This window comes from Mus musculus, chromosome 2, assembly GCF_000001635.26.
Source record: "Mus musculus strain C57BL/6J chromosome 2, GRCm38.p6 C57BL/6J".
In the NCBI taxonomy this organism is placed as follows: domain Eukaryota; kingdom Metazoa; phylum Chordata; class Mammalia; order Rodentia; family Muridae; genus Mus; species Mus musculus.
This window is the reverse complement of record NC_000068.7, coordinates 131,249,023-131,274,632: the sequence shown is the minus strand read 5'-3', so window position 1 is coordinate 131,274,632 and position 25,610 is coordinate 131,249,023. Positions and strand designations below refer to the sequence as shown.

The 25,610-nt window shown below is 44.3% G+C and overlaps 1 protein-coding gene across 15 annotated transcripts in view; it reads right to left on the bottom strand.

Moving 5' to 3' along the window:
* Pank2 (pantothenate kinase 2) overlaps positions 1–12,625 on the bottom strand; it is a 37,181-nt gene extending 24,556 nt beyond the window's left edge. For 3 of the 15 annotated variants that reach the window (NM_153501.2, NM_001355683.1, NM_001355679.1), the window contains exons 1-2: positions 11,818–12,133; positions 370–722 (exon numbers count right to left, since the gene is read on the bottom strand). In NM_153501.2, coding sequence (NP_705721.2) covers positions 370–722; positions 11,818–12,064 — 600 coding nt within the window. In that variant the 5' untranslated portion in view covers positions 12,065–12,133. Of the gene's footprint in view, positions 1–369; positions 723–2,981; positions 3,075–10,132; positions 10,212–11,628; positions 11,795–11,817; positions 12,155–12,535 lie in introns of those variants that run through there. The other 12 variants (XR_001783191.2, XR_001783192.2, NR_149747.1 and 9 more) reach the window with 10 other exon arrangements.
* Positions 12,626–25,610: the final 12,985 nt, after the last annotated feature.

Sequence of the window (25,610 nt, the reverse complement as noted above, 5' to 3'; positions counted from 1 at the left end):
ACCATCTCCCTATGCCAGGACTAAATTTCAAAATGTTGTTTCTTAACTCCTTAATGAGATGGGGTGATGTTATTCCTTGTAGGCTCTTATCCCCTACTCTTATCCCACTTTTATGCTTATCCCATACTCAAAAGTTTTCATACTAAAGAAATGGTAAAATGCTATGTTGATATATACCAATATACCAGGTAAGTACACTACCCAACAATCGCTACACAATCAACTCCTGACTGCCTAGTTTAAATATATGTTCATTTCCTTAAGAATATTCAAGCTCCATTAGAAATGGAAATGATTCTACCACTTTTAATCGGCATCATTTTAAACATCAAATTTCCATAAATTGTATATAAGCTAAAAGATGCATACTGTGAGAAAATCCTGCTCAAATTTGTATGATCCACCTCCAGTGGCACAAAAGACAGTGTGGAGACTTGAGAAGTTTTTATCTCTGCCCATCTGAATAAAAGCAGGCATGTCATGGGTGGGAAAGCGTATAAAGTGCAGATTGCCTTTGCGTCCACACAGAGTCAGGTCCTTCAGCTCAAGGTGCACGTCCCGAATGCCTGTGGATCCGTAAGCCACATTGGAGGTCAGGTACTTCCGGATGCTTTTCAGACTCTCCACTTCCTCCTTTTCTTCTTCAGCAGTGATGTCTTTAGGTTCAAAATAAACCAGCTTGACCAAGGTTCCTCCAATATCCAAGCCAAACCATGGAAAAACTAAATGGGAAAGAAAAAAAAATGTCAAAATACCTTTTTCTAAAAATAAAGCTTATATTTACTTGACTGGCAACTTATTCCATATGCTGTGGTTTGGTTTCTAAGGGATAAAATTTTAAACTAAAATGTTTTGAGGAAAAAAATGTAAATCAAAAATACCAAAGTGGGGGTGGGTGGATATGGGGGACTTTTGGTATAGCATTGGAAATGTAAATGAGTTAAATACCTAATAAAAAATGGAAAAAAAAATACCAAAGTATTTTGAAGTATAAATGAAGAAAATATCTAATAAAAAAAATACCAAAGTATTAGCCAAACTAACTCTTCTGTGCAGACATGCCCAAACTATACTATGAACACTTAAAAGCTAACAAATTAAGTTTCAACCCTGAAAACCAAAAACTGTAAATGAAAACCTTCACCCCACCTCCAGCTCAGAGGAAGGAATGTAAGCGCTCTAGGACTCACCCTAACGTGCTAGGAAAGCCTATCTCCAGGGTCAAGTCCTCTAAGAACCTACTCTGGGCTTCGTGTACAGCTTAGTGGTAGAGTACTTGTCACAATACATCAGGCCCTAGCTTAAAAATAAAAAGCTTCGATGAACTTTACATCCAAGCTACCTGCTACTCAAAAAGAATTCCAAACTTAAACAAATAGGGGGCTAGAGAGAGCACCTACTTGGCAGATCATGACCACATTTAACTACAGTTCCAGGGGATCTGATACCCTCTTCTGGCCTCCATTAATACCCTCTTCTAGTCATGCACTTGGTGCACATACATACAAACCATATTTATAAAATTAAATAAAAAAATAATAGCTTCAGAAACATAAATAAATATGGACATATATGTCCCTTCCCAACCCTAAATCAAGAAATGACTAATAAAAGCGTAAGTTTACTGATATTCTTTCCTAAAAAAAATTCTGGAAAACACACACACACACACAAAACCAGCTAGTCAGTGGCTGTCCAGAACCATCAAAAGGAATGCTAATAAAACAGAAAGCAACTGTGAAAGTGGGAAAGCGCACAGGGTTACTCTACCCAACAACAGATGGAATGGCTGCCCAGAGCAAGCAGCCACGACGATATGGTCAGGAAATACATTTGGAGGAACTCATCAGGCCACCAATTTCTCTCTATCAAGAGTACTTCTCTGACAGAGGCAAAGACTCTCTTCCCTGAGTACAATGGATCTGAGTCAAGGTGGCAAGCACTTGGCTGCTGCCATCCAGAGAAAAGACAGCCTCCAAACCTGGCCACCTACACCCCATCTCCCACTACACTCCATCCCATGGCCTAGAACAGAATCTATACCCACTGACAGATAAACAGCAACTCTCACCCAAATATGAATCACAAAAAAGAACACAAGTACCCCCAAAAATAAAGCGTCTGAAGAAAGGTTTCTAAGAATAGTGAATCGCAAACATCTTCAGACACAACGTGATCTCATCCATGAAACATCAAAAACTAAAAACTGTAAGAATTGCCGGGCATGGTGACGCTCGCCTTTGATCCCAGCACTCGGGATTTCTGAGTTCAAGGCCAGCCTGGTCTACAGAGTGAGTTCCAGGACAGCCAGGGCTACACAGAGAAAACCTATCTCGAAAAACCAAAAAATAAGTTTAAGAAGCCAGGTACAGTGTGATGCACATTTAGTCCCAGCACAGGCAGATCTGAGTTCCAGGCCATCCAGTGCTCCACAGTGACACCTCGTCTCAAACAACAGAAAAGAAACCATATTAAAATTTCAGAAAACCCTATGAAGAACCTAGTTCTTAAGAACAGACATAAACGGCTGGGCACCTTTAATCCCAGCACTTGTGAGGCAGAGGCGGGCAGATTTCTGAGTTCGAGGCCAGCCTGGTCTACAGAGTGAGTTCCAGGACAGCCAGAGCTACACAGAGAAACCCTGTCTCGAAAAACAAAAACAAAAAACAAACAAAAAGAATAGACATAAACTACACAAAGGTAAACAGTGCTGCTCTTCATCAGCAACAAGTGTGTTAGGAGACAAAGACACATAAACTTCAAAAAAAAGGGGGGAAAAGTTTAAAAAGTGTTATCTAGTCAAGCAGCTTCCAAGAAGAAATCCAAGAGAGACTTCACACACAAGGACTGCCACTCAAAGAGTCTCTGAATCATGTGCATGCAAAGCAGCATAATTTTATAAGGGCTCTAAGAAAAAATTTATCCATAAGCTATAAGCAGAGAAATAAATGCATGCTGACTTTAAGACCTAAAATACTTACACGATTTCAACAAAGGCCATCAAGGAAGAAAGGAGTAGGAAGTGAATGCAGCACGTCTGTCTTGTAGGGGAAGGAAAGAAGACAAGAGAGCAGCTGGAGACAAGAACAGAAAAGGGATGCTTTAAAACAAAACAAAACATGCAGTGGTGGTGCATGGCTGCAATCCTAGCACTCAGGAGGCAAAGGCAGATCACTGCAAGTTCTAGACCAACATGGTTACATATGGAGCTCCAGGCCAGCTAGGACTTCATGAGACCCCATGATAGATGGAGGGATGCATGCATGCATGTATGCAGCCCCAGAAGAGAAAAGGAACATAACTAGATACAGGGAATAACTGAGGGTGGGGGTAGCTCTGTGGATCTAACCTAGGAACTCACATACCATAATGTATATACCCCAAGACTTAAATCCCCAGCCCTAAAAGATTTTGCAACCTTTCATATTCTAGTAGCTTCATTTGTGTGGCTGTGTGCACACACGAGAGGCAGAAATCATCAGAGTGTCTGCCTCAGTCATTTCTCTACCATATTGTTTGAGCTTCTCACTAAACCTACAACTTGGATATACTAGCAGGCCCCAGGATCCTCATCTCCACCTCCGCGATCATGGGCCTGCATCATGCTTGTAAGTGGGTGCTAGGGGTACAAATGAGGTTCTTACCTCAGCACCACAAGCACCTTACAACTGAAATAGCAAATTTTTCTCTACAAATAATTAATTTACAAAATCAAAGATGAGGGCTGCAGAGATGGCTCAGCAGTTAAGAGCACTGACTGTTCTTCTAAAGGTCCTGAGTTCGATTCCCAGCACCACATGGTGGCTCACAACCATCTGTAATGGGATCCACCGCCCTCTTCTGGTGTGTCTGAAGACAGCAACAGTATTCACATATATAAAATAAATCTTTAAAAAAAAGTCTTCTCTCTCAAAATCAAAGATAAAAAAGTTCATATGGAGAGATTTTTAAAATTAAGTAGCTTTGCAACAAAAGTTTAAAAGGGATGCTAAGATTAGCTACAAGAAAAAAACAAACTCATTAAAAAAGTAGCTCAAAGGACAGAAGCTGACTTCTGTAAAAACATGAAGACAGGGTTGGCGAGATGGCTCAGTAGGTAAGAGCACTGACTGCTCTTCCCAAGATCCTGAGTTCAAATCCCAGACACCACATGGTGGCTCACAACCACCCTTAAGAGATCTGACACCCTCTTCTGGTGTGTCTGAAGACAGTTACAGTGTACTTATGTATAATAAATGAATCTCTGGGGCCAGATCGAGCGGGGACTGAGCAATCAAAGTTGACCAGAGCGAGCGGGGCTAACTGTAGTGAGTGGGGTTTACCAGTTCTAAAAATTCAATCCCCAAACAACCACATGAAGTCTCAAAACCATCTGTACAGCTACAGTGTACTCACCGTAAACTAAATAAATGAATCTTTAAAAAAAACAAACATGAAGACATAAACCTTAATCCCCAGCACAAATGTAAGGAGCTGAGCACCTCAGCTCCCATCTGCAACCGCAGCATTCCTAAAGATAAATGGGAAACAGAGACAAGAGAACCCCCAGAAATTTATGAGCCAGCTAGCAAACAAAGGGATCCTATCTCAACCAAAATGGAAGACAAGGACCTACACTCAAGACTGTCCTCTGACTTTCACCCCCGTGCCAAGGTCCCATGCCTGCACTTATACACAAATCATACGCACACACAAAAGATTTTTAATTAGTTCAAAATGAAGTAGAAAAAACCTTGAAGATCAAAAGCACTAAAAGTTTTTATCACTGATGGGCAGTAGGGGGCAGGCCCTTTTGGTTTCCAAACAAAAAGGGACACTTATGAAACAACAGCTCTACTCTGCCAACACCAATGTTCTCCAAAAGCCAAGGAACCCCTTTTCTAAATTAGTATTGCCAAGCTACAAAAAGCTTCATTTTCTAAACTAATGAAATTGAAGGGTATCCTGTGATTGTCAATGAGTCTGAAAATCATCAAGTTCTAAAGAGTTCCATGTGCTCTAGCATACAAGGAGTCCTCTTCAGAGGCAGAGCTTGTCCTCCAAATACAAGGGGGCTGTGATCCCAGAGCTCCCGTGCTTCTTACATACTGTATACTCTACTATACAGACATTGCTAAGGCAATGTATTACCATGTCTTCTCTTTCTTTCTTAAAAAAAATGTATTCATTTATTATATGTAAGTACACTGTAGCTGTCTTCAGACACTCCAGAAGAAGGCACCAGATCTTGTTATGGATGGTTGTGAGCCACCATGTGGCTGCTGGGATTTGAACTCAGGACCTTTGGAAGAGCAGTCAGCGCTCTTAGCCACTGAGCCATCTCTCCAGCCCACCATGTCATATCTCAATAAAAAATTTAGAGGTTTAACTAAGTCTATTTTTCCATCTGGAAACTGAAAGAAGGATGTGGCTCGGTGAATAATGACTTATGCTCTGCAAGCACAAGTCCCTAGAAACCATAATAAAACCAACAAGGACAAAACTCAGCACAGCTGTGCATTCATGTAACCTCAACATTAGAGAATGAAGACCAGTGGATTCCAAGATCTCACTGGCTAGCCATCCTTTCTGACAGGGTATATGATGAGCTTTCCATTGGAGACCCTGACTCAATAGCACAGCAATGGAGGAAGAAGATACCTTATATCCTGCTTGGGACTGTGTGTACACTTAGATGCGCACACACCAGAATACTCACTTGCATGCCACACACACACACACACACACACACCTACCTCACTGGATGAGACCTAGATAAAATATCTGAGGGTTGGGGGGAGAGGATACAGTGTTTAACACACAATCACTGTTAACTGTAGCTATACCACCCCATCAGCATCTTGCTGCCATAATTTTTTACCTATTTAAAGCAATGGTAAACCTGCCAAGTATTTGCCAGGCAAGAACTCTACCAACTGAGTTATACCTTTACCCCATATTCCCTTTTTTAAAAGACAGAATCTCATATTCTCATACATCTCAGACTAGTCTTGAATTTACTGTGTACCCAAAAATGACTTCAACTTCCTATCCTCCTGCCTCACCCTCCTTGGTGGTCGGATTATAGCGGGTGACACCACATCTGGTTTATACAACACTGGAGTTCAAACTCATGGAATCCTGCATGCTACAGCCCCAGTCTTCATAATTTCTTTTCTTTTCCTTTTCTTTTTTAAAGATGTATTTATATGTAAGTACACTGTAGTTGTCTTCAGACACCTCAGAAGAGGGCACCAAATCTCATTACAGATGGTTGTGAGCCACCATGTGGTTGCTGGGATTTGAACTCAGGACCTTTGGAAGAGCAGTCAGTGAGTGCTCTTAACCACTGAGCCATCTCTCCAGCCCCCTTAATTTATTTTCTTTCTTAGTTATTCTCTTGTGCCACAGCATGTGTGTGACACACACACCCTCCTCAATCACAGAACTTTCCAGAAGTCGGTTCTCTCCTTCCACTGTAAGACAGGGATTGTTTCTATTTCTGGCTGATTCTCCTGTCTCTGCCTCCCATCTCAGTGTAAAAAGGCTTGGAGTAGAGACGGGGTCTGAGGATCAAATTGAGGTAGTAAGGTTTGTATGGTGTTGTATAAGCACTGTCCTCTGAACCAAAGAGCCATCACTCATTCCACCTGCTAAAATTTATTACAACTGGGCTCGCTGACTGCTAATATTCCCTCACAGAAAGAGGGTAGGGAGGGTCACTGGACCCTCACCTAAGTACCAAGCCACTCCTCCCAGTCATCTGTGTGCAATGCTGCTGTAACTGATGATTGCTTCTAGGGAAGGGGCCTTACGGAAGCCATCATTCATGCTAAGCCCAGACTTTGCAATGTGGCTGCTTTAGGCTGTAAGTAACCTTAACCAACTCATTGGTTCATCAGTGTGAACTACTGTGGGACTGAACTTTGCAGTTTGTCACTAGAACTTTGGGAGAAGAGGGGGATAGAAGCTGTCTTCTCCACCCAAGGCAAACTTCTCACAATACCTAAGTGCTTTACCCACTAAACCATCTCCCTGGCCAATTCCCAAAATTTTAACATCGTCTTTATTTGGTATTTTCTCATCCTGTGATATATAGCAACTACCTGATCTAAAAGCTTTAAAGAACTTCTAGGCCAGTAAGATGGCAGGTAAAGGCACTTGTCACTAAGCTTGACAAGTGAGTTCAATTCCTGAGACCCACAAAGTGGAAGGAGAGAACCAACTCCTAAAGCGTGTCCTCTGACTTCCACATGTGTGCCCAAACACATACAATATTTATGCTTTTTTTCAGAATTCAGTATAGGGTTTTGTTTTGTTTTCAGATTTTATTATAGTATACAAGTGTTTTGCTTGAATGCATGTATGTGTGCCTGGTGCCCTAAGAGGTGAAAAGACAGACAGATCCTCTGGAATAGTTGTGAACCACCATGTGCATGCTGGGAATCCAACTCAGACCCTCTAACAAAAGCAACAAACTTAACTACTCAACAAATTCTCCAGCCCAAATTAATATCATTTTTAAATACTTTACATTTCATACCCATGCCTCTTGTAATACAGAAGTCCAGGATGAAACCAGTCTGGAAACCACACTGCTCAATTAACATGTGTGGTAGAACATTACTATAAACCGGGATCACAAGTTACAAAACAAATGAGCTCCTACTAGTTTCAACTGCCTAAGCATGGGGGCAACATGCCTCTGATCAGGAGGCAGAGCCCGGCAGATCTCAGTGACTGCAAAGCAAGCTCATCTACAGAGTGAGTTCCAGCTCAGCCAAAGCTGTGCACAGAAACCCTGTCTCAGAAAGGAAGGAAGAGAGAAGAGAAGAGGAGAGAAGAGTAGTATAAGACAATAAAACTAGTGTTTCTAACCTCGGATGGCTTTCTAATAGACAAATTATTAGTTATCAGTGGATTCTCTCAGAGTTATGACTAAAGTATGCCATTGGAACAGCCAATAACTGCATTCTCCATCCAGTAGGGAATCCTTGGGTAATACAGAAGATCAAATGGTGTAAAAACAAACAAACAAACCAATATCCTGTTTGAATCCTGGAGTAGTAGCTTTGTTCGTAATCTTAGCACTCAGAAAGCTGAAGTGGGAGAAACTGTTTCTTCAGCACATTCATTATCTGAAATAGTCTTTCATGATTTGTCATACAATCAGAGAAAGCAAAGAAAAGGAATTGGCCAATATCAGACACCATATTAGAAAAAAATAAAGAAATCAGAGGTTGGCAGGATAGGTCAATGGGTACAAATGCCTATTTTCAAACACGACTACCTGAGTTCAATTCCCAAACTCACCAAGTAGAAGAGAAACAATTCCCACAGGTTGTCCCCTGAACTCCCCGAATATGCCCTCACATACACACAAATACATACACAACAAAATAAGTAAATATACAAATAAGTAACTAAGTGTATGTGGTTTATTTAAACTTGGAAGGGAGGGAGGGAGGGAAAAGAGATGTAGTTCAGTGTATAGAACATGCAAAAAGCCCTAAGTTCAAGACCCAGAACAAAACAAAGCAGCCAGAGACCAAAAAAAAAACAAAAAAAAAAAAAAAAACCTATAATCCCAGCCTTCAGAAGTTCAAGGACATCCTTAACCATAAAATCTGAGGATCACCTTGGGAAACATAAAACACAATTTCAAAAAGTAAATACAGAAACTCAAGCTTTGTCTATGTAGTACTTTTTAAAAAGTTCTGAAACCATAGTAATACAACACTCCCAAATGTCTTTCAGAATTTCTCTTGGATCTGAATTACTTATTTGTAAGGCAGCTTTTTTTGGTTTCGTTTTGATTTTTGTTGTTTTTGTTTCCTGAAACTGTTTTTCTATGTAGCCCTGGCTAAGGCAGTGTCTTAAACACCTCTCAAGATTCATATTCCTTCTTCTCTTCCTTTCTTTCTCTCGTTTTTGTTTTTTTTTGTTTGTTTGTTTGTTTTTGTTTTTTGGGGTTTTTTTTTTTTTTTTTTTTTTGAGACAATGTTTCTCTGTGTAACCACCCTGGCTGCCCTGGAACTCCCTTTGTAGACCAGGTGGGCTTTGAACTCAGATAACCACCTGCCTCTGCCTGCTGAGTGCTAGGATTAAAGGCCTGCACCAGACAGATTCTTTTTGGTTTTTGAGAGAGGGTTTCTCTGTGTAGCCCTGGCTGTCCTGGAACTTGCTCTGTAAACCAGCCTGGTCATGAACTCAGGAATCTGCCTGCCTCTACCTCTGGCTTGCTGGGATTACAGGCATGGGCCTCACATCTCCAATTCCTAATCCAATTACTGAATTGGGCCCAGCAACTTGTGTTCTAACTCTCCATGCATGTGAAAATGTGCAGGTGCAAACTAATGTTCATTTGTGTGTGTGCACGGGTGTAGCTCCTCAGGTGCCCTCTACTTTTTGAGCTAGTGTGCCTCACTGGCCTGGAACTTTGCCGAGTAGGCTACACTAACTAGCCAGTGAATTTCTAGGGATCTGTCTGCTCTCCCATGTGGCCATCAATGGCACAAGCCACTGTACCCCTAGCTTTTTTACCTGGGTTCTGAAGCAAGCAATTTACTGAACAAGCCATCTCCCCAGCCCTGTAGGCCATTTTTACATTCAGTACTTGCTAGTCATAACTTTTCCCAAGACAGCCTTGAACACACACATACACAAGTCATGTTTATTTTGGTCTAAAGCAATGGGAAAAAAAGAACAATTCAATAAAACAGTAGATAGAGCCAGGCAGTGATGGTGCATGCCTTTAATCCCAGCACTTGGGAGGCAAAGGCAATCAGATTTCTGAGTTTGAGGCCAGCCTGGTCTACAGAGTGAGTTCCAGGACAGCCAGGGCTACACAGAGAAACTCTGTCTCAAAAATAACAAAAAACAAACAAACAGAAACCAGTAGATAGAAGGAAAAGCACAAAGGCTAAAAAAATTCCTCAATTGCAGAGTAGCTACTTGTCAGTGGGCACCATTCTTTTGGTCAGTGAAACAGACTATCACCACATACCTACCACAGGAGTTCACCAGGCTGAATTGTGCCAGACTAACAACTAATCAAAAACAACACTGCAAATTTGGTGACATAATCATCTACATATGGCTAATTGTCACATTAACCCTCTAACATTGATGCTCAGGTTAATGTAATACAAACCCACAAAGGAACTTCAGGTTTTTCTGTTGCTTAGAAATCAGGTGCTTGATGCACAGCCTATAACTTCAGCACTTGGGAGCTAGAGGAGAAGATATCCTGGAACATGAGATTGTCTTAAAACAAAAACAAAACTCAGGTGCTTGGACTGGAGATACTATATACAGCTCAGAGACAGAACATTTACCACATGTACAAAGCCCTGTGTTCCAACCTACAACTGAAAGAAAGGAGAAAGGGGAAGAGGAGCCTGGCACTGGCACAGTATATACCCAGCACTGAAGGGTCTGCCCTGAGGACGAGGCCAACTTGGGTAATTCATCAGACTGCTCTCAGCCGGGCGTGGTGGCACATGCCTTTAATCCCAGCACTCGGGAGGCAGAGGCAGGCGGATTTCTGAGTTCGAGGCCAGCCTGGTCTACAGAGTGAAGTTCCAGGACAGCCAAGGCTACACAGAGAAACCCTGTCTTGAAAAAAACCAAAAAAAAAAAAAAAACAAACAAACAAAAAACAAAAAAAAAACAAAACAAAACAAAACCTGCCCTCAAGTCTGACAACCTGAGCTCCATCCCCAGGACTGGGCAAAGTTGTCCTCTGACCTACACCAATACAGACACACACGATAAATAAGTGTAATAAGGAAGTTATTTATCAAGCAAACGATTCTACAACAGGAACTCTTTGAAAATCCGTTTTCCTTTTTTCTTTTAGGACAGGGTCTTAAATTTCATATTCCTCTGCCTCCACCTCCCAAGTGGCTGGTATTATAAAATCTCTTACAAGTCGAGAAAAGAAAAAAAAAATATATACATATAGTGATATAAAGTACTAAACATACATACATACATACATCCTCCAAACCTTCCATGGCAAAACAGAGCTACATCCAATCGCTCAAATCATCGATAAAAGCAACTGGGGTGGGGGTGAGCAGGTAGGGCTGGGCGCGGACTATCCAACAGACCTCACACATCAAGCCACTTCCCGTAATTCTCATAGCCTGCCTGCACTCAGCATTTACCTTCCTCATACCGTAATCTGATATCCAGGTCTTAACCACATGTAAAACACAGACAGCTATGCTGAAAAGTTCCTATTACAGTATTAGGACAATTGACACTTTCAGCAGTAGTCGTGGATGCTAGACAACAGCCCTAAAGGCTTTAAAGGGGAGAAAACACACAAGACAAGAAACACAAATTGGTAATAAAATGAGAACCCGATTCTCTGAAAAGAGTAACTCCCTAGGCTTAAGAGTAACTGAGGAACAGGTCGACTCCCTTCCAAAGAAAAGGCTTTACTGCCCAGAATGCTATGGCTGAAACCGGAATTCCCGTGAACTAACGGAAGGGAAACGGGGGAAAACCTCTGGATGCGAGATGACCTGAATTCTCTCGGGAAGAAAACCGAGCAAAGCTTAGAAGCGTATCGAGCCCAGAGTCGAGTTTTGGGCCTGCTGCGCCTCAGGGGCATTTTCTAGCAACCTCCAAATTAATCACCATAGAAAAGGCTTCAGTTGTGAGCGCGATGGATGATTCAAAGGGACTTGGGAGAGGAGGAGCCTTCTCAAGAAAAAAAGAGGGAGTCTCAGGAAAAGAACACCCCAGGGGACAGGGAGGAAGTGGCGGGGAGCCCTCGCGCGGGCACCGCCGGCGCGCAAACAACGACGGCCGTGCCGGGGCACTTACGCGGCCGCCTCTTCCGGAGGCCTTCGGCGCGCGGGCGGCCGGCCGAGGTGGAGCCGCCTAGAGAGCCGGGCCGCTCCCGTCTCACACTCTCCGCCTCCCCGGACCCCGACGGCGCCGCGCTACTCGCCCGGCGCCTCAGCGGGTCCCGCCTCCGCGCTTCCGAGTCCGCAGACTCGCCGACCGCGGCTGAGGTGGCGGCAGCCCTGCCCTGGCGCTCCATAGGCGCGCCAAACCGGCCCGCTCCCATCCGCAACAGCCGCCGCTGCCGCCCGAGCCAGCCCCCCAGCGCCGCCTTGCCGCCTCCGCGCAGCCCGCTGGAGCGCAGGCGCACGCCGGCTGCCGCCTTTTCCGTTGCGCCAACGTGCAGCTAGCCAATCCGAGCTGGCTAGGGGCGGGTTCCAGAGGTCTTGTCCAATAGGCTCCCAGACTCCAGCCGAAGAGACCGCGCCACCATCCAACGACAGGCACTCTGGACGGATGAAGGCGGGGTCAGCGCAGGCTGGGAGCGATCGTGGAGGGGCCCAAAGGATTTGAGTGAGGGGCGCCCTCTCTTGTGCATCCGCGAGAGCGGTGGCCAAGCTGCTCCCCTATTCCCTAGAACTCCAGGGAGTCTACTATCTCTTCTCTGTTCACGAATCACTCCTTCCTCCCGCCCAATAGAGCCCCCGAAGCTACTGAGAAGTGTTAACAGAAGGAAGGACTCTGAGCTGCGACTAACCTTAGCCTTTGTCCCCGGGTCTGGTTCTATAGCTGCAGTAGGAGCCACACTACAGTCCACAAAGTACAAGCACCGTCTCTTCCTTTGTGCTATGACTTCATTCCCAGTACCAGAAGGAATGAAAAGACTGAGGTTTGTCTCCATGACAACTGGCGGGAGGAGGTGGATTCTAAATCCTTCACCTACTCCCCTTCCTGAAGAAGGCAGTATGAAGGCTTGGAAGTTAGGTTGGTTGGGGTTGTTGTTGTTGTTGGGGTTTTTGTTTGTTTGTTTTTCTTTAATGTGTTTGAGCATTTTTCATGCATGTATGTCTGTGACCCTGGTGTGTGCCTGATGGTCGCTGAGGGCAGAAGAAATCGAGGGATTTCCCCATATGGATCCCAGGAATCTAACCCAGACCTCTGCAAGAACAGCAAATGCTCTTAATCACTGAACCATAGCTCCAGACCCCTGGGTTTTTACAGAAGATGGATTTTTTTTTTAAATCGTTTGCCCTTCCCAAGTGCCCTAACCCTTGATATCCCACCCAGATATACCCCTGAAGCATTCCCTCAGTCCCTCAATTTTAAGTGACTGAGGCTTTCTCACAATTTCCTAAGTACCTTTCTTGGGAGGAGATAATGTCCCTTGAATAACAGCCCTCTTACCTTCTAACTTACTCCCTCACTAATAGTTCCGGCCTGAGCTTCTCTTGTGAATGCTGAAAAACACTCCCATACTTGCTCCAAACTAGTACCCCACAGTGTAGAATTAACTCTGGAAACCTTATTTCCTAACTTGAAATTCCAGCTTCCGCAGGAACACACACACACACACACACACACACACACACACACACACTGGATCTAACAAAAATCAGGAATGCCCATAACAGAGTAGGACTGCTCTTCAGAAGACCAGGAATCAATTCCCAGCTTCCACATGGCTCACAACCCTCTGTAACTTCTGGCCATTCCACTCTCTCTTCTGGTCCCCCTAGAGTACCAGGCAGCCACATGCTGAAGTAAGAATGCATGCTGCCAGCCTCTCATGCTGTCTCTGTCCCGTGTGTAGCCATTATACCGACCCAAATCACTGGGCTAGAGCCTGAGGAAAGCTCCTTTTAGGCTTTAAGCTAAAATCTTCAGACATCATTGGAATTCTGAATTATGTGTAAACAATAAAGACAAGATAGATGAGACAAAGTGAGAGCCATCAAAGCCCTACTGCTGAACTTAGCATCCCCCCCCCGCCCCCCACCTCCTAGGGCTGGGCATCCAGCCGGAGTGCATTGGATCTACAAGCCTGAAGTGCTTGCTATCAGAGGAAACTGTGTTCTTGCTCCTGGTGTTATCTGCAGACTGGTTAGCTGACTTTTGCCACCATGCCTGGCAACTGAACACACCTCCCTTCTTGTTGATAAGAACGAGGCCCTCTTAGCTAATCCATCTACATTTGTGGCTGCTGCCCCTGTAATGACAGCCACCACTCCCTGCTCCCGCTCCCACTCCCGCTCCTGTTCCTGCTCCTGCAGCCTCAGCCAAAATCGAAGCCAAGGAAGAATCAAGCCAAGGAAGAATCGGAGGAGTGAATGAATATGGGATTTCAACTAATTACAGAACCTTAACCAATCCAACCAGCTTTATTTGTAAAGTATGGAGATCAAGGCTTAAAGACATTTAGATGATGAGGCGACTTACCTAAAAGCAGATAAATTAAAAAATGACAGAGAACAGGGAGAGGAGGATATAGCTCCAGTAGAGAGTCCTTCAAATAGGGGAAGTCTTAGATTCAGACTCCATCATGGCAAAAAGAGAATAGGCAGGGAAGTTATACTATTCTCTGCCTGCATAATCAAAAGAAGGCAGAGACTGGAGCCAAGCATGGTGGTCCATGCCTGTACCTGCAGCACTCAGAAGGTTCCCAGGTTAAAAGCTACCTTGGGCTATGTAGGAAGACCCTATCCCGAGAAGAAAAGGGACAGCACAGATTGAATTATCAATAGATTTCTGAAAACCCACCCCCAGCTTTTTCAAACCATGCCCAGATTTGTTTCTTAAATATAATTCTCACCCTTCACACCCTTCATATTGTGAACTTGCTGACACTCTATGGTATCAAATTTAATCACAAGTGGGACATTTATAATCAAATCAGAAATGCAAAGTGTTAGCACATACCTCCAATCAACTCCAGAACTATGCAGACAGAGAGACAGGCCGATCTCTGTGAGTTTGAGGCCAGCCTGGGCCATATAGTGAGAACCTGTTTCAAAAAAAAAAAAAAAAAAAAAGCAAAAGAGATAACGATAACATAAGATTCTGTATTAAGTTCAGAGGCTGGGGTCTAGCTTAGCGGTACTTGCCTAATATTCCCGAGGCCCCGAGTTCAATCTTTAGCACTGCAATTACAAAGCTGAACTAAAGGGCTGGGCTTAGTGGTACATACCTGGAATCCTAGCACTTGGGAGGTGAGGGAGGAGGATCAGGAGACCAAGTCAGGCTGTCTTCCTATGTAGTCTGAGGCCAGCCTGGGCTACATACGTCCCAGTTTCTAAACCTTTTTTTTTCCCCCCAATATTAATGTCAAATGTAAGAAGCAAAGGTGATGCTACTTTGGGGAAAGGGGAGGAAGGGAAAGAGATCTAGGAGACAGGGAGCTTTCTTCTGGGGCCCCGGCCTGGGTCTGGGCCCGAGTGGAGATCAGAAGATAATCATCCTTCCGAGTTACTTCTTTCCATCTCTTATGTCCCAGGAATTAAACTCAGGTTGTCAGGTTTTCAAGTACTTTGCCCAGTGGGCTGTCTCAGAGCCCCAGAAACTAGTAGTGTTTCTTGATTTGAGTGATTACATGTGTTCTCTATGTAATATTTCATCAAGGTGTTAATTTGTGATTTGAGCAAGTCTGTGTTAACATTTGAAAAAGAAATTGAATATTAGCATTGTAGTAATAAACTTGTGCTTAAAGATAGCTATTTACTTTTAAAAAGTGAGATAAGAAACATGACATGAAAATGGAAAGTGAGAAGTTTCCCTTCTCTGGGGTAAAGAGGGTTTTCAGAGAGCATCACTGTGGGTTTTACCACTTTGGGGCTCCCTCTGTTTTCTGGTGGACGAGTCAGAGCAAGCAGCACAGGGAACCTCGTAAGCACGTCAGAGCTGACCAAATTCTAAGAGGAACAACTTGCTAAGCTCCAGTCGCTTCTGTACTGAAATACCATATTAGCTTTTTTTTTTTTCGGGGGGAGGGGTTGGTTTGGTTTGGTTTTTGTTTTGGTTTTTCAAGATAGGGTTTCTCCGTAGCCCTGGCTGTCCTGGAACTCACTTTTATAGACCAGGCTGGCCTTGAACTCAGAAATCCACCTCCCTCTGCCTCCCAAGTGCTGGGATTAAAGACGTGCATCACCACCGGCCATATTAACTTTTTATTGCTATGTTAAAGGAAAGTTTAAACAAATTATTAGTGATTCTCAGTTGCTCTGAGTAAGGAGATTAGGAGTGACTTAGCTGTCAAGGTTAGCCTCAGGATTTTATTTTTATTTAGTTATTTTGGACAGGGTTTCCCTGTGTAGTCCTGGCTGTCCTAGAACTTGCTCTGTAGACCAGGCTGGCCTCTAACTCACAGAGATCCACCCTGCTCTGGTTCCTACGTGCTAGGATTAAAGACATGTGGCACCACGTGGCTACCTTAGGGTCTTTCTTAGGGTACAGTTAGGCTAGAGAGGTGGCTTAATGGTTAAGAGTACTTGTTGATCTCACAACTATCCATAACTCTAATTCCAGAGGATAGGACACTCTTCTGACATGCAGACATAAGGCACACCCGTGGTACATAGACACGCAGGCAAAACACATAAAAAAATTGAAGAAAAAAGAAGTACTGTAAATGAAGATATAACAGGTTAGAGCATCATGCCTGGATATCATGGGACAGGCAGAGTGGTGCTGGCAATTAGCAGGAAGCCTCAGATCAAAATGTGGGTTTGTTTAGGGTTTCCTAAGTATCCCCACAATATAGCAGCTGATGTTCTCCAGAGCTGGTGTTCTGTGAGAAAACAGGCAGAGGTAACAGTGTCTTTTATGACTAAGGCTGGGAGGTCATACTCCATTATATATGACAATAGCTTGTTACTAATCAGGCCAGCCATATTCACTATAGATTGGTGTTTCACAAAACAGAAAAGAGAGGACTCTTAGAAACAACTTGGAGCCCATTGTCTGCCCTTGGCTTCCAATGAGTCACTTCTCTTCTCTCTTCTAAGTAAAAACTTTTGAGTTTCCACACAGTTTTCCTTGCATCTAAATGACAGCATCACCAGAGAGTAAAAGACGATATTGTCTTCGTTATTGCTCGTTAAACCCAAAGCCAAGCTGAGGACAATGTCTGTCCTGACTGGTTCTATGGCAACTTGACACAAGCTATAGTCACCAGAGAGGAAGGACCCTCAGTTGGGAAATGCCTCCATGAGGTCCAGCTGTAAGGCATTTTCTCAATTAGTGGTAGATAAGGAAGGGAGGGCCCAGCCCATGGTGGGTGAATGGTAGTGTGAAAGAATAAACTGAATAAACCCTTTACTCCCCAACTTGCATTTTGGTCATGGTGCTTAATTGCAGCAATAGAAACCATAATTAAGACAAGTAGGTACCAGTGTAGTGGGGTATTACTGTGACAGACCTGACCGTGTTTTTGGAAGAACAGAAGGACACTAGAACTTTGGCTAGCGACTGAGTGTCAAGGGCTCAGTGGGATGTTCTTTAGGAACCTGGAAGATAAGAAGGTCAAGAACAATGCAGAGGACGGAGGAGCCCCAGCTTGGGAAGTTTCAGAGGGAAGTTTAAGGACGTTCAGAGCTGTTTGCTATTTTGAATTAAGTACCTGTCATTCTCATCAGCTGGGGCTAAAGAGTCAGCCACGATTAAGAAGAGACCAACACCATTGAAGTGAAACCTTTGTATTACTGGGATCGTTCGTTTATGCTGGTTAGCCAGAGCTAAGAAATTATCAGTGGTTAAGAAGAGACCAGCGTCACTTTGGGGAAATGTTTCCTAAGAGCACAGAGAAGCTTGTTCCCTAGGTGGCCAAGACGGGACCTGGTGCTGGCAGCTGGGCTTGGTGACATGCAAGAGTTGCTCGGGTACTACTTGTTTTCAAGGCATGAAAGAAGAGCTGCTGAGGCTCAGCACTGTGAGAGGCCAGGAAAGACCATTGGTGAAGATGCAGCCTCAGTGGCAGCTGAAGACCCAGAATTGAGTGGGTCATACAGTGAAGTCCAGGCTTGGCACCATGAAAAGAGTCCAGGGAAGGCTACTGGAGAAAGGAGAAAGTGCAGCTCAGTGGCTACAGAAGACTCCAGGAGGGTCTGGAGAGATGGCTCAGCAGTTAAGAGTTAAGAAGACTGCTCTTCCGAAGGTCCTGAGTTCAAATCCCAGCATCCACATGGTGGGTCACAACCATCCGTAATGAGATCTGATGCCCTCTTCTGGTGCATCTGAAGACAGCTACAGTGTACTTAGACATAATAATAAGTAAATCTTTAATAAAAAAAAAAAGAAGAAGAAGACTCCAGCATTTTAGAGATGGCAGTACCACAGGATGACCACCAAGAACAGCAGCAGCAATGGAGTGGAGCCAGCAGAGCCTAGAAGGCAGGCTGTATGTACTACAGAGGCCAGAGCTGAAGAAATGATCCAAACCCTTCGGAGGAACCCAGTAGATAGTAAGTGAATCCCAGACATTGGATGGCTAGAGTTTGACTTTGGATTTATTTGTTACTGTACCCTGATTTTTTTTCCCTCTTGAAGTGAGAATGAATTTAGGGTCTTTTTATTTTATTTTATTTTTATTTTACTGGAGCCCATGACTGAAAGACTTTGAACTTTAAAAGACTTTAGATTTTGAAAGAAATTGGCTATTTTAAAGGGACTGAAATGTTAATGTGTTTGAGTCTGTAAATAATGTGAGACTTTTAAAGTTATATATGCTTATGTTGGTCTTGGTGGACCTAACAAATAAAGGCACACACATTTTAGAAGTGGCCATGGACTAACAATTCCAATAGACTCACAGGCTTGAATACTTGGTCTCTAGCTGATGTTTAGGGAGGATTAGGGGGTGCAGCCTTGTTAGAGGAGGTGTGGCCTTGTTGGAGGAGGCGTGGCCGTGTTGGAAGAGGTGTGTCACTGGGGGTGGGCTTTGAGGTTTCAGAAGACTCCTGCCTCTCCCAGTGTGTGCTCTGCTTCCTGCTTGCAGCCTTTATGATGTGAGCTCTCAGCTGTTCACACTGCCATGCCTCCGTTCCATCCTCATGGACTCCAACCCTCTTAAACTGTAAGTCCAATGAAATGCTCTCCCATTGATAGGAGCTCAACTTCACAACCTGACTTAACTGGTTAATGGCCACAAAGGGAAAGAGGGAGGTTCAGGAAATGCAGGCCCTTATTGGGCTTCTGGGTAATAATCGTAGGTCATGAGGAATTAAGTCGGGCTACACACTAGCTCCAAGCCAGAAAGAATTTCTTAGCTTTAGACTGTTCTGCTCCACCTACAAAAAGAACATGTCAGGTAAACAACCTACTCTGCTCCCAGTCACCCCACAAAAATAGCTGTAACTTCCGTGTGTGTGTGTGTGTGTGTGTGTGTGTGTGTGTGCGCGCGCGCCCACGCTGTGTCCCAGTCCCAGACCCTCTCATGCACTCAATTTTCATCCTAGGGGAGTGGGGGTTAACTGGGACCCCATGCTGTTAAAATAAAGCAGCCTCAGCCTGTTGATATAAAATCTGTCAGCTTTTCTGCCTCACTTTTTTTATACTATTTACTTTTTTTTTTTTTTTAAAGCAGAGACAGGGTTTTGTTATATAGCCTTGGCTATCCTGGAACTTTCTGGGTAAACTAGACTGGCCTCGAACTCAGATATCTGCCTGCCTCTGCTTCCCGAATGCTGGGATTAAAACTGCACCACCCCTGCCCTGCTACTAATTACTTTTTGTTGTTGTTGATGTTTTGTTTTTTTCGAGACAGGATTTCTCTGTATAGCCCTGGCTGTCCTGGAACTCACTTTGTAGACCAGGCTGGCCTCGAACTCGGAAATCTGCCTGCCTCTGCCTCCCGAGTGCTGGGATTAAAGGCGTGTGCCACCACGCCCAGCTACTAATTACTTTTGATTGAGAGAAAAAACTTTTCACACTGAGGATCAAACACAGAGCTAGGTAAGCATTTCGGCATTGTGTCAAACTTCTGGGGAAACACACACATGTCTACTCACCCCAGATAGGAAAATCATGACAGGACAAAGTTCAACTGGGTGAACCAATGAGTTTGTATTGAAATTACTTACAGGAATATGTATAGAATTACAGATCAGAGATGACCAAAATGAAGCAGCATCATTTAAAAGCCTACCTCAACACTAATGACTGGTGCCTTGCAAAAGCTACTTCCCTGGAGGACACACTTGGCGGAAACTCAACAGATCCAAAAATCTCCTCTTGGCTGCTCAGACAGCCATTGTTTATTGCTTCCATAAACTCAGGACAGTGCCCTAGGAAGCCTTGTAAATTTCAGCTTCCTCAGACAAATAAAGATTATTTACTTCCTGAGTTTCATGAAATTTCCCCTCCTTCCTGGAGGAAAGAATTCTGCTCAGAGGAGACTGTGGAAGACACTAAGTTACATCGGCAGTCTGCCAGGGGTTTCTGTTTTACTGTGGTCTGGTCTGTTTGTTGGGGGTGAGGGCTGTTAGTTACTATAATTAAAAACAATCAGCCTCAGGTTTGCCTGTGTGTGGCTCCTGCCTATAATGCAATACTGTGTAGGGCAGGGCAGGGACACTGCTGCGGGTGCTTCAAGGTTAGCCTGGGAAACAAAGCAAAAAACAAAACAAAAAAATAAAGGTGTCTGACCTTCAACAGACTGTCCGATGTGTGCTTACTGAAATGCACAGCCAGGGGGCAGGCTCTGCTGAGAGAAGCTGAGCAGTCCGGCAGAGCAAAAAGATGACTTTGACTCTCTTTAGGGGCGGGGAAATGACTGTAGCAGCACTTAGCCTTCCAGAGTTGTCAGCCCAAGGTAAAACAGACTGTCTCAGCAGATAACCCAGCAAAGTCCAAGATCGAGCAAGATTATCTGTAATCTCACAAATGCTGTTTTAAAAGGGAAACACGTCACCAGTCCAAACCCTAAAAGGGTGAGAGTGTAGATTCTTTCTTAGCTGTTTCCTGCTGAGGGGAGCTGTTGTTAGATGGAGTTAGCTTAAGGTGGCTGAAGGTCCTGTGGGGTTTTGAAAAGTATTATAGCACTGTAAGCAGATGACGTGGTCAGAGTAGGACTGAGAGCTTGTCCAGGAAACTGAAGAGAAGGGGAGGAGTAGAAGCCAGAGAGACAATGAGACCATGAAAGGAAATGAGTCTAGAGTTGATTTAGGGTGATGATGGTACCTAGTCCCACAGCCAAGAGTGCTGCACCAAAATGAGTGAGCAGAAGCATCAGAGAGCTAGAGAGCAGTGAAGGAAGGAAACAGGAGAAAACAGAGGACTAACCTAAGAATTGTATCTGGCCTAGGATGAAAGGGATGAAGGTCCCTTGTAGGCAGAGCCCTCCGCTCCACAGCATTGCAGATGTGTCAGAACAACTGGAGCAAAGGGAGCTGTGGGCGGGCGGGGGAGAGGCATTGGGGAAGCTTGGAGGAACAGTTTGTTTGGGTGTAGGGAGAAATTCCATAAGCAAAATGTTTAAAAGACAGGGTAAAAACATAAACATGGGGATACTAAGGAGGAAGGAAGTGATCAGGGGAAGAGCTGGAGTGGAGGGGTAGCAAAAACCCATACATAATAAAAGGAAAAGTATTGTCATAGGACCCAAGACCAAGTTCTCAGCACAAAGGAGGTATGTTTGACCCAGAGGAACAGAGGGCAGGGAATAAGAGACAGAGATAGAGATAGAAGATGAAGGAGAAGGGGATGGGAACAAGAGAGGGGAGGAGGGGTGTTGCCCCAGAGGACAAGGATTGCCTCTGGATAGAGAGGAGACAGATGTGGCCCATAGGAAAATGGTAATTTATAAAGGTGAGAGGGAAATCCCCATGTTAGGATGAAGTGCTTCATTTTTAATTTGGTCATGTTAATTGTAGGCCTCCAGCTGCTAGAGGATGAACAGGGTTCACCTGAATGGAGGGCTGAAAATGAACAAAGCCAAGACAAGGTTTTGATCAAGGCTCAAAATTTAATAATAAGCATTATGTTTATAAGGAAAAGAAACACAAAAACCCATCTCCTGCTTCAGCTGGAGTATGTTAGAGAATAAGGTCAGCACAGCAGCCAAAACAGCTAAGTTCCCATGGGAACTTACAACTACAGCCAAGACAGATGTTTCTATCGAGGTCGATAAGACCTATCATGACAAATGTTCAAGGTCTGCTTAGCCTGCTCACGCTGAAAAGGTTACAGTTAATTATATGAGCCAAAGTGGGCTTTTGATTGTTGGACCTGAATAGTCAGCCTCAGGAGGAGGAAGTGGCCAAATAAGGGAATAGAACTTGGTGTCTAGCTTTAGAAAAGTAATCCAGAGAGGCAGAGAGCATGGGAGAGACCAGAAAGGTCTGTCAAAACCATGTTCCACCCCTGAGCTGACCAGAGTCCCTTCACATAGGAGGATGTCTGTAGGTGAATGTTTGTCTGGTCCCTGTGTGATCTGGACCAGTCAGTCATTCTTCAGTGACAGGGTCCTGATTGGGAGGTGCCAGAAGGTGAAAAGGAGAGAGAGGATGAAAGCTGAGGCTGGCCGGTCTTACACAGACCTTTTCTTTTTGAGGGGGATGAGGGGATTCAAAACAGGGCTTCTCTATGTAGCCCTGGCTGTCCTGGAACTCTCTGTAGACCAGGCTAGCTTTTAATTCACCTGCCTCTGTGTCCCCAGTACAAGACATGAACCACCACACCTAGTATATAAACCTTTTCTTATACCAAGCAAGCTTATTAAGAAGTATACCAACCGAGTGTGGCGATGCACACCTTTTGATCTTGACACTTACGAGGTGGAGGCAGGCAGATCTCTGAGTTCAAGGCCATCCTGATCTACATAGTCAGTTCAGGACAGCCAGGGATACATAGAGAAATCCTGTTTTAAAAAACAACAAACAAAAAAATAGATGAAAAGAAAAGAAAAAAGAATTAAAAAATTATAGGATCTTATATACTGTATGTGGTGGGGGTGGGGGTGGCCAGGGTTAGCAGAGAGCTAAGTCAGACAATCTTGGTAAAGAGAATACAGGATACTCCAGACACAGCTGCCTTAGAACAGGTCAGGGGGAAAGAGTCAGGTCCCCATAACCTCAAGTTCACCAGCGCTGCCAATTCTGTCATCAGGGCCTCTGAGAAAGTTGTGGGTTGGCCTGGCTCTGCACACCTGTGTTTGGATCCTTATCTCAAACCTGTTGGGATTTATTTATTGGTGCGGCAGAAGCAGCACTGTTAGAGGAGAATACAGATTCCACCCTCAGCAGCAGACACATCTAGCTCTGAAACGTGGCAGCGGCCAGAGCACCAAGCTGCTCTGAAGGATGTTAAACTGAGCTTCCATTTCCGGTGAGACAGGTTAACGGATGCACAGAAGGCTCCAACCTGGCTGCTTTAGTTCTGAGTCTCAAAACAATGCAAAAAGAAGAGTGAAGGGGAGGGCCCATTAGTCCCCCTTTCATCCAAACTGCTCCCAGAGGCTTGCCCCTCTCTGACCCCATCTCTGTTTAACTGTTTCAAGCTGACAAAAGGTCAACAAATGGGGTAACAAAGTGCCTCAGAGGAGGGTCCATCCAGGGGGCCGCCATAAAACATATTATGGTGAATACTTTATTTTATTTTTGTTTTTTTCGAGACAGAGTTTCTCTGTATAGCCCTGGCTGTCCTGGAACTCACTCTGTAGACCAGGCTGGCCTTGAACTCAGAAATCCACCTGCCTCTGCCTCCCATGTGCTGGGATTAAAGGCGTGCACCACTACTGCTCGGCTGAATACTTTTTTTAAAATTACAGTGTATTTATGCATGTGTGCTTGTGCATGTGTACCATTGTGCATACGTGTCACAGTGCACATGTGAAGATCAGAGAAGTTGGCGCCTTCCCTCTACCATAGAAGTCCTGGGAATCAAACTCAGGTCACTGGGTTTGGTGGCAAGTGGCCTTTACCTGCTGAGCCATCTCACTAGCCTTCAGCCTCTTTATGAGAGGGTGAGCTCCGTACAGAAGTGTGGCACCACCATGGTCGAGTCTCATCCTACTACCATGACCTTGGTACCGAGTTTCAATCTATGAATTTGAAGAGAGGAAATACACCTTCAAAACATAATACCAACTTATTTTCTCCCCAAATCTATGAGTGCCAGTTTTATGTTTTTAATCAACATTTGATCTTAATATCTTATAAGCTCCCCCATATTTAGCTATTATGTTACTTTTTCCATCAATATGATAAAATGTCTCGCACAAAAGCAACTTAAGAAGGGTGGGTTTACTGTGGCTCACAGTCTGAGTGAGGACAGTCCATCACGGCAGGGAAGTAAGTCACAGCAGCAAGCCCTTCTGGAAACACCTTCCTGGTCACACCCAGAAGCATGTTCCCATGGTGATTCTAAATCCAGTCAATGACAATGAAGATTAACCATCACAGTTTTGTAAATGTATTACTTTGAGATGGGCCCTTGGTCCTAAACCTGCAGCAACTCTCATGCTTCAGTCTCCTGGGTGCACCACCATGTCTAGCTTAGTTACCACACCTTGAAGCCCAGCACTCCAGAGGCAGAGACAAGCAGATCTCTGTGAGTCTGAAGTCACCTTAGTCTACGTAGTAAATTTAAGAACAGCCAGGGTTATGTAGAGAGACCCTGTCTTAAAATACAAAACAAAACAAAAAACCCCAATATTATGAAACCGTATTGCCATCTATCACATATGTGATTCTCAGCTAGCTGAATGCACCCTTGAACATGGCTTTCCCAAGCTTTCCCCTTGAACATGGCCTTTAATAAATATTCAATGCCTGTCAAATCAATGGAGTTTTTTTTTATTTACTAATTTATTTATTATATGCAAGTATACTGTAGCTGTCTTCAGACACACCAGAAGAGGGCATCAGATCTTATTACGGATGGTTGTGAGCCACCAGTGGTTGTTAGGATTTGAACTCAGGACCTTCAGAAGAGCAGTCAGTGCTCTTAACCACTGAGCCATCTCTCCAGCCCCCTCAATGGAGTTCTTAAGGAGTGGAATTAAAGGTTCATATCCCCTACCCCATCACACCCAGCCTGAGGGTTCTGACTTTTGGCACATACACAATGGTTATAATCACATGGTTATGTCATCCCTGAGACTGTACTAATTATAGAGTGTTACTTTACTATTAAAGCAGATGAGAGATCTTGACATATTGGGCAGGAATGCTTTGGTGTAAAAAATTTCACTCTACATGTCTCCTGGCCAACAGACTTTCCTTTTGCAGGGGTAGGGGGAATGTCAGCACTCACCTGTATAATAGTGCATCTATGGACAATATGGACTGTAGGATCTGAGTGATTCTATTCCTAGGGGATATAATGAGTCATGTTTTTGAATCTTGCCTGCATGGGAATTTCTAGAAAAGGTCCCCAGGTCTGAGGGGGCATGATAAGACACTGGTCCCTGATGATGTAATGGAGCATACCCATGATGGGTATCTCTCATCTCTGACAGAGTCCCATAAATGAAGGTGTCTAGCAAGGGAAAGGAAGTGGAGTGGCACTGTACTGAATTCAATAACAGCAGGGCCCTCTGGGACTTGCTGTGGATAGAGAAGTCAGAGTTCTTGGGCTTCTGGGAATTCTTCACCAGAGAAAGAATGTGGGCAGGGCTCTGTTGCCTGTGCGTCTGTGCATGGGTGCTTACGAAGCACTGATTACTCCAGCCAACAGTCATCCTCCTAAAGGAATTTGTTTTCTTACGTGTGTAAATAAGAGTACCCGGGTGTGGGTACAGATGCTCCTTCCATTCCCTGGGTTCTGGTTCACCTTGTCCAGACCTCTTCCAACTCTCCCTTCAACACAGCTATGAATCCTACTGCAGCTGAAGGCAACACATA